General features: G+C 44.2%; 1 protein-coding gene across 4 annotated transcripts in view; it reads right to left on the bottom strand.

The window, feature by feature from the left end:
* CHD6 (chromodomain helicase DNA binding protein 6) overlaps positions 1-14,504 on the bottom strand; it is a 192,856-nt gene that overhangs the window by 34,609 nt on the left and 143,743 nt on the right. For all 4 annotated transcript variants that reach the window (XM_025875413.2, XM_073880411.1, XM_073880412.1 and 1 more), the window contains 4 exons: positions 11,666-11,755; positions 9,181-9,284; positions 3,844-3,973; positions 2,070-2,130 (listed from right to left, as the gene is read on the bottom strand). In XM_025875413.2, the coding sequence (XP_025731198.2) occupies positions 2,070-2,130; positions 3,844-3,973; positions 9,181-9,284; positions 11,666-11,755 (385 nt within the window). The remainder of the gene's footprint in view (positions 1-2,069; positions 2,131-3,843; positions 3,974-9,180; positions 9,285-11,665; positions 11,756-14,504) is intronic.

Here is a 14,504-nt window from a genome sequence, read left to right as displayed (position 1 = left end):
GACCAAGTTTGCATGATACAAGATAAACATAAATATCCCATTTACAATCACATCAAAGGAAATGAAATACTTCAATGTAAATCTACAAACATGTACAGAAATTGTTCTCTGAAAAACTATAAAATAGTGATGAAAGAAATCAGAGATCGAAATCAATGGAGAGATATATAGTAAGATTCAATATAGTAAAAGGTCAATTCTCCTCAAAGTGATATATGGGTTTAATGCAATTCCTAGCAAGATCCCAGCAAGAACTTTTGTAGATACAGATAAGAGTATTCTAAAATTTATATGGAAAGGCAAAGGAACAAGAAAAGCTGAAACAATTTTGAAAAAGAAGTGGGAGGAATCAGTTTATGCAATTTTAAGATTTATGATATAGCTACAATAATTGATACTACATGCTACTGGCAGAGGAGTAGACAAATAGAACAATGGAACAGAATCGAGAACCCAGAAACAGATCCACACAAATACGCTCAACTGATATTTTGACAAAGGTGCAAAAACAATACAATGTAGAAAAGAGAGCTCTTTAAAACGAATGGTTCTAGAGCAATTGCAAAGCAACAGGTTGAAAAAAGAACCTGAATCTAACTCTATTTATATGAAAACTAACTTAACATGGACCACAGACTTACCTGTTAAACTAAGAAACTTTTAGTAGGAAACACAGAAGAAAACCTTTGAGATCCACAGATAAGCAGAATTCTTACACTTAAAACCAAAAGCACGACCCATAAAGAGAAAAATTGGTAAGCTGAACTTCCTCAAAATTAAAAACTTTTATTCTGTGAAAGACAATGTGAATAGGATAAAAAGACAAACTATAGGTTGGAGAAAATACTTGCCAACCACATATCTGACAAAAGACTGGTATCTGGAATATATAAAGAACTCTCAAATACCAACAGGAAAACAAAGAAACAAACAATGCAATTAGAAAATGGGCAAAAGACAGGAAGAAACATTTCACTGAACAGGCTTACAGATGGCGATTAAACCTATAAAAAGATGTTAAACACCATTAGCTATTAGGGAAATGTAAATTAAAACTTCAACTAGATATCACTATACACCTATCAGAATGGCTCAATTACAGTGGTGACAACACCAAAAGCTAACAAAAGATGAGGAGAAAGCGGACCGCTCCTACGGGGCTGGTGGCCATGTGAAGGGGTATGGCCATGCTGCAAACAGCTTGGCAGTTTAAAAAAAAAAAAACTAAACTAAACATGTAGTAACCTTATCACCCAGCAACTGTACTTATGGACATTTATCCCACAGAAACGGGAATGTATAGTCATGCAAAAACCTGTATGCAAATGTTTATAGAGGTATTTATAATAGTCAGAAACCGGAGACAGTGCACGTATCCTGCCCGTGAATGAACGGTAAAACAAACCCGGACATCCACACCAAGGACTGCCACACAGCAACGAAAGGGAGGCATTACTGTTACAGAAAACAACCTGCAGCAGCCTACAGGGAATTATGCTGAGCAACAAAAGCTAATCCCCAAGGGCCCCTTATTGTTATGATTCCATTTAATAATATATATAGTCTTAAATTCTTAGTTCATATCTTAAGAAATAATCTTAAAATAACAAATTATAGACATGGAGAACAGGTTAGTGGTTGCCACCATTTACAAAGGAGGTAAAGGCAGGAGGGAAGGGGCTATGGCTATAGAGGGCAACACGATGGATCTCTGTGGTCACAGAAACGGCCTATGTCTTGACTCTAACAATGTCAGCGTCCTGGCTGTGATACTGTACTACAGTTTCGCAAGATGTTCCCATGGGGGAAAACTGGATAAAAAGGTACACGGAATCACTCTGTATTGTATCTTATAATGCCTCTAAAATCTACAGTTATATTAAAATCAAAACTTTCACTAGAATAAAAGTGCAATGCAGTCTGTATGTTGATAAACTTTACACTAAAATGCTGGGCAAAATGCAATGCAATTGCAGGACTGCAATCAAGCGCCCCGAGCTCACTGCCAAGATGGGGAGTTTCTCGACACTGAGATCGTGTGGATTACCAACACAGCACATGTGACTCACCATTTGCTTCTGCAGGCCATCTAACTTGTCTTCAGTGTTGTCTTCTTTATCCATGTTGCCTCTGAATAAAAGTAAAATAAAAAGCGTCACACGCCACCTAGGAGCTATTTTGCAACCAGAATGCTTGCAAGAAAACCCCCTAAATCATTGACCGAAAGGAAAATTAGTGGATCCCTTTGCCCACAGGCCTCAAAATCTTGGTTTCTACCAGTGTCATAACTTCTACGGGCAAGGACCTCCACTCAACTGAGACTTCAGCATGAGATGATCTACTCAGACAAGTTCAGAGGCCAGCTATCTGACAGTGATACTGTCACAAACAAGGTCATTACTGCCCACCGAGAGTTACTGGAACATGGGCCTTTAATAAAAGAACAGACTCCAGAGACTGAGGCCTGTGCAAATCTAGTTGAGTCCCGAAGTGCCTCAGGCCCCCTTTCCCCCACAGTGGGGTGGAGCTTCAGGCAGAATCCTTTATTTGGTGGCAGTCACTTCCTCAGGAGGGAGCAGGGCTGCTACTGCTAGGAAGGAAGGACATTGTGCCCTCTTTATCAACAGACACCCACCTGGAGCTTAGCTGCCTAAAGTCTTCTGTCTTGTCAGCTTAACTACTGCTGATGCCGATCTTTTCCATGATTTGTCTTACATTGACTTTGGAGTGTTCCTGTCTCAAATATTCTCATCGAATGCTGCTCAGGTCCTGGAGGCAGTAGAATCTCTCCTACCTTAACTACCTCTCACTGCTTAACCACAGAAAGAACAGACGCTCGACAAAAATATAAGCTTTCCACCACGTTCAGGTACCTTACCCACATAGCGTTTCCCCCACATCTACCATTAGCATGCCCACTCACTTGGGCTTCTGTTAACATCTCTCCAAATGAGTCTCCACGGAGGAAATTTCTCTCTGGAGCAGAGAGTGTTATGGTAGCTAAAGTGCTCATCACGGGTTAAGGACGGATGGAAAATGCATTTCAACCTTTTCTTGGCCTTAGCAGGTGGTTAGGAGCTCCTGGCAGTGCAGGCCCTCCTGGCGAGGCCTGGCCACAGCCCTAGGCAATGCAAAGCAGTATCTGCTACTTTTGGGGAGAAGATCAGTTCAAAGCTTACCAAACCCAAGCTAAGAGATACATATAATGTTTTCCGTGTGTGCGTGTGTGTGTGCGTGTGTATTGGAGCACCACAGTTTCTGGACGCTTATTTAGCTTTCCAAAGAATTTACACATTTGGGGGTTATGCCAACAGTAAGTAAAACTCAGCCAGAGGAGATGTTTCTATACTTTTTTGCACACAACCCATAAACAAGGTCTAGATGCCACAGCCATCAAGCAGTGGCTCCTAAATTCACCTTATGTATGGATAATGCATTCTTAATGCCAGAATTTCATCTGACGCATTTCAAGGTCATGAAGCCTGTACTTGCAGTGCCTGCCTGTACTTGCAGTGCCTCTTAGCTTTCCGCCAAGTGTGAGAGGTCTGAATTCTTCCTCAAGAATCCTCTGACCAGACAAGACATGAGGAGGGTAGGATGGTGGGCAGCTTGAGGAACCCATGAAGTACAGGAACTGGTGTTTGGTTCAAAGAGCTTAGAAGTCAAGGAAAAGGCCTGAGGCATAACAGGATGTAACTAATGCAGTGACTTTGGAGAGTGGTTCCAGCATGGCAAGACTGAAGGGAGATGCTGGGCTGTGAGGGAGAGACCATGAGAACGCTGGGTATCCACGGAGGGGGTCAGAGATTCACGGCGTAACATGTCATATCACAGATGGCTCACCTGTCAGGGATGTCTGAGGTCCCATCCGTAACACCCTGTTCTGCAGAAAGGGACTTCTCATCTGGCATCCCGACTTTCTCCAAGAAGCAAAGTGCCGGGTCTGCTCGCATGGCATTGTACCTCTCATACCCTGCTCAGGGATAATGAGAAATGTCAGAAGTCATGTCAGAACTCACAAAATCGACCCTGGGCCCTGCACAATCATTTTGTTTTCCTTATTAAGTGAAAAATAAAGCAATCAAAAACACTAAGATTAATTGAATCCTATAAGATTTCCTATCCGAGGAAGATCCTTGAGCTAAAGTAGATGCCTAATGAGTGTTTGACCAAAAATAAAAGCTGATGTAAATATTCTGTGTCTGTGAAGAGACAAGGTATAGATGCAATAATGCTCACTTGTTTACTTCTCTTGGACAGCAAAGGGAATCAGGCAAGTTGGTTTTGCAACTTCTTCCTCTCAACCCCAAACTCTGGACACCTTGTTACCTCCTGGATGGGCTTTGTTTTCTGATAGTCCGATTTTATCCCTTGTCTTAGAAACAGAAATTGAACCAAGCGATGGATGCAGGGGATAATCAGGCTTGTTAATCAGATTAAAAATGATTTATTGCCTCCATATTCACCAACTCAGTATGAAATACTAATCCACTGGCCAGGGCTTTGGAATTACCCCTCACCACATCCCCAAAGTCAAACAGAGAATGAGCATATTTGACTCAGAAGAGACCCTTGAAAGGGAGCCAAAACAATGAAATAACATCACTTTCACTTTGATAATCCCAGGCATGAGAATTTTTTTTTTAATTGAGTCGAATGTAATTTGATAACGAGACAGGATTTGGTCGCAGAAAAGATCCAAATCTATTGTTATAGCAAACTATCTTGGGGGAAATGCTTTCAAGATGGTCAAAACCCTTTCCACGCTGCTCCCAGGAAACAAGGTCCATTCCCAGCTCTGTAGTATGCATAGAGAGGGCCTGTCACAGGTGATGGGGAACCAGCATGGGTGCTAACAACAGACTTGATTTTACTTTGTTGGATATTGTGCTACCTTGTTGGTTTTTGTTCCATTAGCACTGTGGATGTAGTTCTGTCCTCCACCCTGTAGGCAGCAGCTGGTACTCTCTCTCTGAGCAGCTGCAAGTACTTTATCTTTTAATCCAAAGGAACTCTTCTGCTATCTCAATGACAGATGCTGCCCACATGAGGCATACGGCAGGAGACTGTGATGCCTTATGCTCTTTATTCGCTGTTCCTTAGGGCGATTATTTGATTATGGTCAGTCTCTCTCATGAGATGGTAGGCTCCTTAGGAAAAGTTTTTTTCTCATCATTACACATTCAGTATCTAGTGTGGGGCCTAACACCATACACGCACAACAGAAGATTGGATGAGTCAGTTTTGCCCAGATTCTCTTCCAATAATCATTGTAGAAATAGAAAGAGCCATTCGCGCCTTCTCCCCGTGTTCTACCCCAGTTCTCTGCAAAACAGAAATGTCCTCAATGTTCCTGCTGCCTTGAGGAAATTCCTGCTATCTCCACGTTCTGCTCCCCATGAAAAGAGGGGTGCTTCACCTGATAGGTGAGAGGCTGAAAGCTTTCCCCACCAGCCCTTTCCTCCTGAGGGAGGCTCACTGTCCATGTGTCCGGCCCTCAGGTGCTCTGTGCTTGACAAGGTTCTTCCGGCAGCCTACTACCTGGCTACGCTTCTACTCTGCAGACTTTCTCTTGTCTTGTGGTGGTCTGAAGTCTATAGACAGATTCTGCATTCTTATTTCTCACTGAGCTATGAAGCTGGAGGCAAGGAAGAGTGACTGATTCAGTCCCCTAGAAAACCCCAACAATTGCCCTGCAAGTTGTAGGAGTTCTAAGAGCAATGCCAATAAACACATAGTAGATGACAGCCCTTGAGGGGCGTGGGCTGCTTGCCTCTTCAGTCTAGAAGCCCCTTTCTAAGAATGTCAACAAAAATACGCAGCTTCGTATCTTAATAAAAATTGCATAAATCCAAGCTGCCTTAGGGGTCATAGTCAGTTAATGCGCCAGAGAGCTATCAAGAGCATCATTCGGAATACGTTTGCTATGGGCCCTTCTTGCTGCAAACCACCAAAGGTACAGGCAATTCTCCCACAGGGTCAGCTCGGAGACAGAACCTTGGCTCTACCCTTCTGATCTAAGTAGGGCTGTGGCAGGATATGTCTGGGGTGGCCTGCAGGAGCCACAGAACTTCAGACAATGGATGGCTGTGTTTCTTCACAAAGAAAATGGTGGCAGCAGCACAGCTCATACTTAGGCCTCCATAGGATGGAGGCGAGGCAGAGGGCTTCCTGACACGAATTCCTGAAACGTGAACACCAGATAGCTTGGCTTTCTGAAAATGTCATATCTCTACCAGCTGCTGGATATCTGGGAGCTTGACTATCACCTGGTAAGACCTGTTGTGTGGGCTAAGTTACACAGGTGTGGTCAGGTGTGTTACCTAAATGAGGACGGGTCTAAGCCTACGCTCATGGAATGTCTGATGGGCAGCATCCAGTCAGGGGGAGGATCTGATCTGGATTCTGGAAGACTCCAAGGAGGATGAGTCCATGAAGCCAGCCACAGGGATCTGTCCAATGCAGTCTGGGTAGATCCAATGTTAACATCCAACTAAACAGGGCTGGTTCTGTGCAACAGTGAGCTGGGTGTGCATGTGTGGTTTAGGTCCAGTCCCCTAGCACTGGGTATACTTTTATAGTGTGTCTGAAGTCATCATATGCCACAATCAGCCACTTCAGGCATCAGGCACATGCTCTCAGCCCTGACTCTGACTACTGAGTTCACCTCAACTGGCAATCTGGGGAAATCTGAATGCAATGGGTGATGCATCATCTTAAGACCTCATGGGTGTACTCAGGAAAACACTTAGGAATGATTAACTCATACCCTCCCAAACTGCTTCATAGAGGAGAGGAGTTTTGGATATGGAAGTGACCTTAGACACCATCTGGTTGACCCTTGAACATTCCTAATATAAGACTAAGAGAGATCAATTGCTTAATCCTACTACCCTAAACCTTGCTCAGGGATGAAAAAGCTAATAAGTTTGGTGCCAGTGTTAACTTGCCTTTCTTAGGAGCGAAGGGGTCTTGAGCTCCCTTAGAGTTCTGTCCTCTGACATATTCTGAGGCCACACTCTTAGCCATATCTTCCTGATGAATTACACCCATCATCACTGTATAAAGACCCTCTTTATCCCAAACTATCCTTCTTTCCTTAAAGACCTTTTGTAGGATATGGACTTCGCCATATGGTCTTATGGGTCGTATGTGTTTTGTTTCTGGTTGTTGTTAGTACTTGCCTGGCACATCCTGCTTTACATGGCAACCGCCTTCTCTCTTCCACCTCATCTTCTCTCTCACGTCTCCATCTATTTCTCAGGAGTATGTTCTTCTATCTCTGCTTCCCTGGGCCAAAGAGTCTTCTCTTGCCCTCCTTTCCTGGAGGGGCTTGTTTCCATTTTCTGTGTGGGCATTAAAAACCCAGTCTCTCTGGCTTGCTGTCCTATCAGTGAGCTTTCAGCTCTGGCTTTAAGTGACCTCTTCATTCGGGGATTTTCCTTTATTTGTTTCATGTGCAGCTAGGTAGTTTCACATTAGAGTCCTAACCCACCCAGGCTTTCTGTATGTCTGTGGTGTGTGTGTGCTCAGTCAGCGGAGGGACGGAGGGGAAGCATGTAGATTCTGTCTGCCATACTGACGGGACTTCATGTTGTGTTCCCTTTCTACATCACGTTCTCTCCACGAAGGATGTGGCCATGTGCCCTAAAACTACCACTGAAATGAGACACAGGGCCAATGGACTTTCTTCCACAAGTTCAGATGCTCTGAATTTTGCTGCTTCTAGCAACTTATCTCTGGGTTCTTTCCCAAATTAGATTAAACCAAGTTTTGGTTGCACTATGGTTCCTTGTGCTTAACAGAGAAGTCATGTGTTTCTTCTTACCACTTCAGAGCTGAGTTCTAGCCCTGCACTGTCCAAAAGAGGAACCACATGTGATTATTTAATTTCAATTCATTAAAATTGCATAAAATTAGAAATATAGTTGCTTGGATGTACCAATCATATCTCAAGTATTCAATAGTCACATGTGGCCGGTGGATTCCATAGTGGACAGTGCAGAGATAGGACATTTCCTCCATCATCACAGGTAGCTCTAATGGATAGCACTGCTCATCCTAACCCCAACAGTTTGACAAAGGGCTTTGGGGAGCACTGGACCTCCCACTGTAACACCAGAATCCAAGTGTTGAGGGGATTCCTTGTTAAAATAAGTACAGGCCTAGTTGTTACGTAAACGTGACTGGTTGGCCTCCAAATGTTTAATTCTACTGATTAGACATATCTGAGAAAGTTAACTTTCCAAAGGGAGAGCAGTAAGTAACAGCAAAACAGCACTAAACACCTCCTCCGCTTCTATCTACTGCCTAGCCCTGCCCTAGGCAGTCTACATATGTGGTCTCATTGAATCTTCGAACAACACTCCAGGTAGGCTGTTTCGATACTATCCTCATGGTACAGGCGAGGAAACTGGTCAGAGAATTTATGATTTGCTCAAGGTCTTAAATTTACTAAGTGGCAGAGCTGACAGTGAAAGTCTGGTATGACCAACTCTTTCTACTTTGAATCCTGTTCTCCAGTTTAAGATTTCAGTTAATTCACCAGGCAGGGACAGTATCCACTAGGTACATTACAGTGACTATCCTGTGGCGCCTCCATTATTCACCTTGACCGCTGGCTGACGGCAAGGGCAGGTGCTTAGGACAGTGCCAGAAGTGAAGAAAGGGGGTACTTATTTCAGTTTTCCCAAGCTATTCAAAACCTCTCTCAGTCCCCTGGACTCTTGGTTACCACATTTTTTAAAAAAAGTTCATACCATTTCGTATTCTTAAATTTTTATACCAATGGGGCAAAAAGATACACACTAGGAATATGTAGATTGTCTAGAATGATCTTAGAATTCTACATACACATGAAATGCTAAAACCTAACATTTTCCCTATTTGTTCCTTCACTCAAGAAATGCTACGTGTCTACTGTGTGCCAGGCACTAGGCCAGGCACTGGGACTCTGAGAGTGAAGAAGAGTGAGGCCGTCCAAGGCCCGACAGCGTGGACAGGCTCTTTGTAACCATAGCAGCCCTTGTAAAGCTCCTCACTGATATTATGAACATTCACCGCATTTTCATGACTCACACATTCATCTGAGAGGACAGACGTGAGGCTACTTTCTACCAGAGATGTGCGGCAGGTTATGGAGTTTCTCAGAAAAGACAGAGCATTCACTGAAATACACACCATGTTTGAACACGCCTATCAGAAGGGACTTATCGGCCTCCGCGTCCCACCAATCCACTGGGATCTCCACATAGTCAATGTCAGGCAGAGGCACTTCTAGCTCCCTGTGGAAGGAAGGGCGTAGACTCAGAGTTCCTTCAACACAGACATACAACAATGCAAGAACTACTGGCTGAACCCTGGTATTAAGCCACATCCCTAGTCGCATGCTAAGAGGCTGAAGTTACAAGGACTTAGGAGGCTGTGGGCCACGGTTTCCTAAGCAGGACTTTCTATCACCCTCCACCAGTGAACTATTTCCACATATGTACTTGATTTCCAGGCTTTACCTCAGACTGACTGAAACAGAACCCGGAAGCACCTCTTAGAGAACCCATCAGTAAGTCTGGGTAGGGCTTTGGGGTCCACATGTAAAATGTAGATATCCATCTTGAAAACCACAGCAAAAGCCATCAATATATTGGTCAACTGAAGGTAGAACATCTTCAACATGGTCAAATTCATACAGAATCAAATGCTGAAAAGTCCCCAGATCATCCTGGTTCAACATGTAGAGATCTCAAGCAGTGCTTGAGAACAAGACAGTCAGTACCGGTACATGCTGGGGTATGAAGACAGCTTTTCAGAGGAAAGGTTCTACAGTAGGTGGCAGCGGTTTGCTGGGTCAAAACTCATCACCAACTGCACTGCTCCTGGCCAAAGGGACGGACATAACTTGCCCTAAGGAGGAGGCCTATAGGACTAGCAGGCCTGTACCATCAGCCCCTCACTGAACTCTGTCCATGTTCTGAAAGCTCACATGGACCCTTAGCTCACTGTCTTCATTTGTCTGAGCAGTCCTTACTCTTTGAAGGCTTTGGGTCTGGGGAGAAAAATCCACCTGATGGCTCCTCTCTCCCAGTTCCCAGCTGTCTGGGATGGCTCCTCTGTAGCATCTGAAGTTCCTTCTTCCATCAGGCTATTCTTCTTGTGACACATGCCTAACTGCCCCTCCCCAGGCCCAGCTCCCTCTCTGGGAATAGTGGTCCATGGCCCTACCATTCCAGCCAGTGCTCCCTTTCTGGCTCCACTGTAGGGCCCACTGCTCTGCCAGGGTGCTGCCGGGAGCTAAATGACTTTTCTGGGATGAAATGCTATTCATTCCTCATGCACAATAAGGGCCACTGACAGCCAAGATTGAGGAGAGCAGAGGAAAGGAAGGAAGGGCATGGGTAATGGACTGTGTTCTATCTAGCTCCTTCCATCTACACGTTCTAAGAAAGCAGAGCGGGATGAGAAAGTTCAGGAAGATTACTTCTGCCAGATCAGGTTGAATTCTGCTGCATTTTTCCGATTCATAAATTGAACCTCCTTACCAAAACACTCAACCTCCCTATACCCATTACAAATGACTATAGCAACTACAGACAACGTTATCAAGTAATAATGATCATTGTAATGGTTGCTCCTGATTACAAATTGCCCCATGGGTAGGATGGTTAATGCCCTTTACCTCTCTCCTTCTTTAATGCCCCCCCCGCCCCGCCCCCATCACCGCTAAAGCCATTAGCACTGTCCAATGGAAAGAAAGAGGAAAGGGGTGCCTGGGTGGCTCAGTCATTAAGCGTCTGCCTTAGGCTCAGGTCATGATCCCTGAGTCCTGGGATCAAGCCCTGCGTCGGCTCCCTGCTCAGCAGGGAGTTCGCTCCTCCCTCTCCCTCTCCCGCTGCTTGTGTTCCCTCTCTCACTATGTCTCTCTCTGTCAAATAAATAAATAAAATCTTTAAAAAAAAAAAAGAAAGACAGAAAGAGGAAGAAGAAACCATGGCCACAGGTAATCTCAAAGCAAAGCTGAAATACCATTCCTTCTGGTTTTCTCCGGGAATGACAGGCATTGTACAGGACTAGAGCAAACAGCATGTCTGGGGGTGAAGGAGGCTGTCTGGCTTCATCAAGTGGTTGGTAACTGGGAGCATGGTGGCCTCATTCTCTGAAATCTTGGGAGATTCCCACAGGATTCTACAGCTTTGGAAACACTAATTTACAAAACTAAGGTGCAAACAATCAAACAGGGCACCAGGTATGACTAGTATGATTAGCAAATACAGAGAACTGCTCAAATGTGGAAGGGCACAACGGCCAAGAGTGCGATTCTGAGCAAAACGCCCAGGGCACACCTGTCGGACCAAACATAGCAGAGGATGAATACTCATCCCACAACGACTAGTTAAGGCAGAGAAATGACTGTTCAAACCAATGTTACACCACCATCTGGAAAAGCAAACTAACTCAAAACCTCACCAAAAGCTGTGCCGTAGAGAAATGGATTTCTCCTTCATTTCATGTGTAGGGGACCTGCCCGCTCTACTGTGTAGGTAACTGACCCTGGGCTGGGTGTGAACACAGGCCTCCAGAAGCACAGGCAGCTTCGTCCATCTCCACGAACAGGCACCATGTGGCAGCTCTTTAGCACTGAGCTCTGAGAGCTCCAGTTGGTGTGGTTTACCTGGCAGGGGTTCCTTCAAACGCTTTCTCAGCTGCCTCTCCCAGTATTTCAGCTTTTAGGTAGTACAGCATCCGGACTCGCAAAAGTACCCTGTGAAAGGTGAACACATTAATGTAAAGGTATCAGAACCACGAGCCGCCTGTAAGTTGCCACCCCCAAGTGGATACAGGGAAATTCTGGGCGTTCCCATGTTATTAGTGACGTGAAGTGATATATGAGAAAGCACTAGGAAAACAAAAGCCAAGGTACTGATGACAGATGCTACTGTGATTTACACAGAAAAACATATCTCACCATCATCTGTTAGGTCACCCTGTTAGCCATGGGCGGCAGCAGAAACACTGTTCCTCCTGGTCTATAAAAGAGTACTCAACCCTCCCACAATGACCTCTGGGGCAGCGCTGCCCTCCAAGAGGCTGGTTAAAGTTTACTAATTTACTGAAGAGTAGGTCATGTTGAATGGTGCTGTTTTCAGTTTCACTTGCACACAGTTAAAATGGATATTCTAGGAGTCTTCTTCATGGCAATATTGCCAGAATATAATCAAGTCGTCTCTCCTGAGGTGCTCAGTTCCCTGGATTCTGCACGGAGCACACTCTAGCTCCAAGGGCAGGCACCAAACACGTTCGAGACAAGGCAATTAAGCAAGTATTTGTTGGGCAACTACTGTATGCTCTGCACCACACTGGGTACTGTGAGGCACATGACGGAAGCAAGCGATTTAGCTCTGTTCTTGAGAAGCCTACAGCATCTAATTGTGAAATGAGCCCAACCAGAAAAGAATCACTGTACAGAAGAGGACCAGGGGTCGAGGGCTGGGGAAGGCTCAATGTACGCAGACACACGGTGAAGGTAAGGGTAGGCACGGAGAAGTCTACCATGGTCAAGGAGATGCTTCATATGTGCAGCAGAGCTGCCAATAGGTTTCGAAGAGGACTTGTAACTTGTTCAAAACCAGGAAAGAGTAAAGGCCAACTATTAAAAATAAAGGCCCATTTACATACACAGGAACTGACCTCCATTTAAGTTATTTTAAAAACAGAAAGAGAGCACAGAGCACAAATAGTATGTAAAATATGTGTTATTTTAGGGAAGATAAAAGGAGGCTGTACATTCACCTAAGCTGATCGGTCCATGCCCAGAATATCTGGAAGAACCAGGTTAGCAGTGGTTGCCTCTCGAGGGGGAAATAGGAACTGGAGGTGGGAGGAAAGGTGTTTTTTTTGACAATTTTTTAAAAACACATAAAGTGCCACCGTGGGCTCAAGTAGTAGGTGGCAAAATACAAGTGAGAATTTTCAGAATGGAAAAAACGCACTTATTTTTCTGGTATGCCATTCCTTACCTCAGCTGTAAATCAACTCAAATAATTTTGAGATTTGTTTTTTTAAAGCTCAGACAACAACAACTCTAAGAATTTACAACAGTCACTGATCTTTCTACCGTGCTGACAGTAGCCGCTTGCCTCCTCAGTAAGAAATGGAACGAGGAGGCCTTAGGTATGGAATTCCTGCCTGGTTAGATCTAGCCCAATTGGAAGAAGGCTTTCCTGAAAATGAAAGATAGAGCTGTCTCTATTTCTCTAAACAGAGATGTGTTGGTACTTGGAAATATCTACAGCATGAGGGAATAGAATTTAAACTGAGTAGTATTCACTTTTCCCCAAATGAGAAGCAAATCAACTCAGAGGACAGATGGGGCAACCCTCCCTGAATGAGAGGATAATCCCAGTTGACATCTAAACTCAAAGGGAAGGAGAACTGGAGTAGATCTGTGATACCCTTACTTTAGTCAAACAAAACCCATTAATATTTCGGTGGCATTATTCCTCTTTCCCTTATCTCTTTCTTGAAAAAAAAAAAAAACAAACTCCACAACATTTTGTTGATATGAACTATATTTCCAGGAGAAAAACGTACAGCTTGATGAATTTCCACAAACTGAACACACCTGTGAATCCAGGATCCCAATCAGGAAGCAGAACATGTCAGTAGAAGGCTCCCTGGGTCCCCTTCCAGTCACTACTCCCACCCCCAAAATGGATGACCACTCTCCTGACTTATAGCTTGGATCTGAAGCAGTTATTTTTAAAAATTTTTAAAGTTCTTTTGATGACAAGTTCCTATCCCTAAATACGATACTACTACTACTACTGAACAATGCTTTGAGCACTTACTACTGGCAGCATGTTAGCTCCCTTAATCCAAATAGCAGCGCTAAGAGATGGGACTATTATCATCTTCATTTTCTAGGTGAAAGAAAGAAGGCACAAAGAGGTTAAGTAATGCACCTGCTGATAGGCAAGAGGGCTGGGATTTAAATCCACGCAGTTCTGACCACACAGCCTGCCTTAACCTTTATCTGATATTGGAATGGCAATACATTTGCTAACAGAGCCTACAATTCTAAAAGCTCACAGTCCAGTTTGGCTGAAAAGTCTGCCTGTTTTCCAAAGTGCCTCAGGGCAGAACCAGGACTCAAGATCAATGGGTGGAAGTTACAAGGAAGCAGATTTTAGATTCAATATACAGAAGGACAATTAATTAGAATCATCTGGTAATTAAATGAGCCCTGCTGAGAAATGGTAAGCTCCCCTCAGCACGAAGGCTCAAGCACAGGCTGAAGATTCCCTGTCAGGGGACTGCCCATAGAACTCCCATGCTGAGTGGGAAGAGCTGCAAGTCCCTGTTGGCTCGGAGTCTCTGGCTCTTCCTGAGCCAGAACTAAAGAGAATAGCAGTCTCCATAAGATTCAGGATAATAAATAATAGTCAGCATTTCTGAACTCAGAGAAATGCTTTACTGCATTCTTTTTTTTTTTTTTTTTTTTAAGTAATCTA

This window comes from Callorhinus ursinus, unplaced genomic scaffold, assembly GCF_003265705.2.
Source record: "Callorhinus ursinus isolate GAN/ISIS: 27379988/994484 unplaced genomic scaffold, GSC_fseal_2.0 scaffold38, whole genome shotgun sequence".
In the NCBI taxonomy this organism is placed as follows: Eukaryota; Metazoa; Chordata; class Mammalia; order Carnivora; family Otariidae; genus Callorhinus; species Callorhinus ursinus.
The sequence above is the reverse complement of the archived record's forward strand: the minus strand, read 5'-3'. Positions and strand labels throughout refer to the sequence as shown.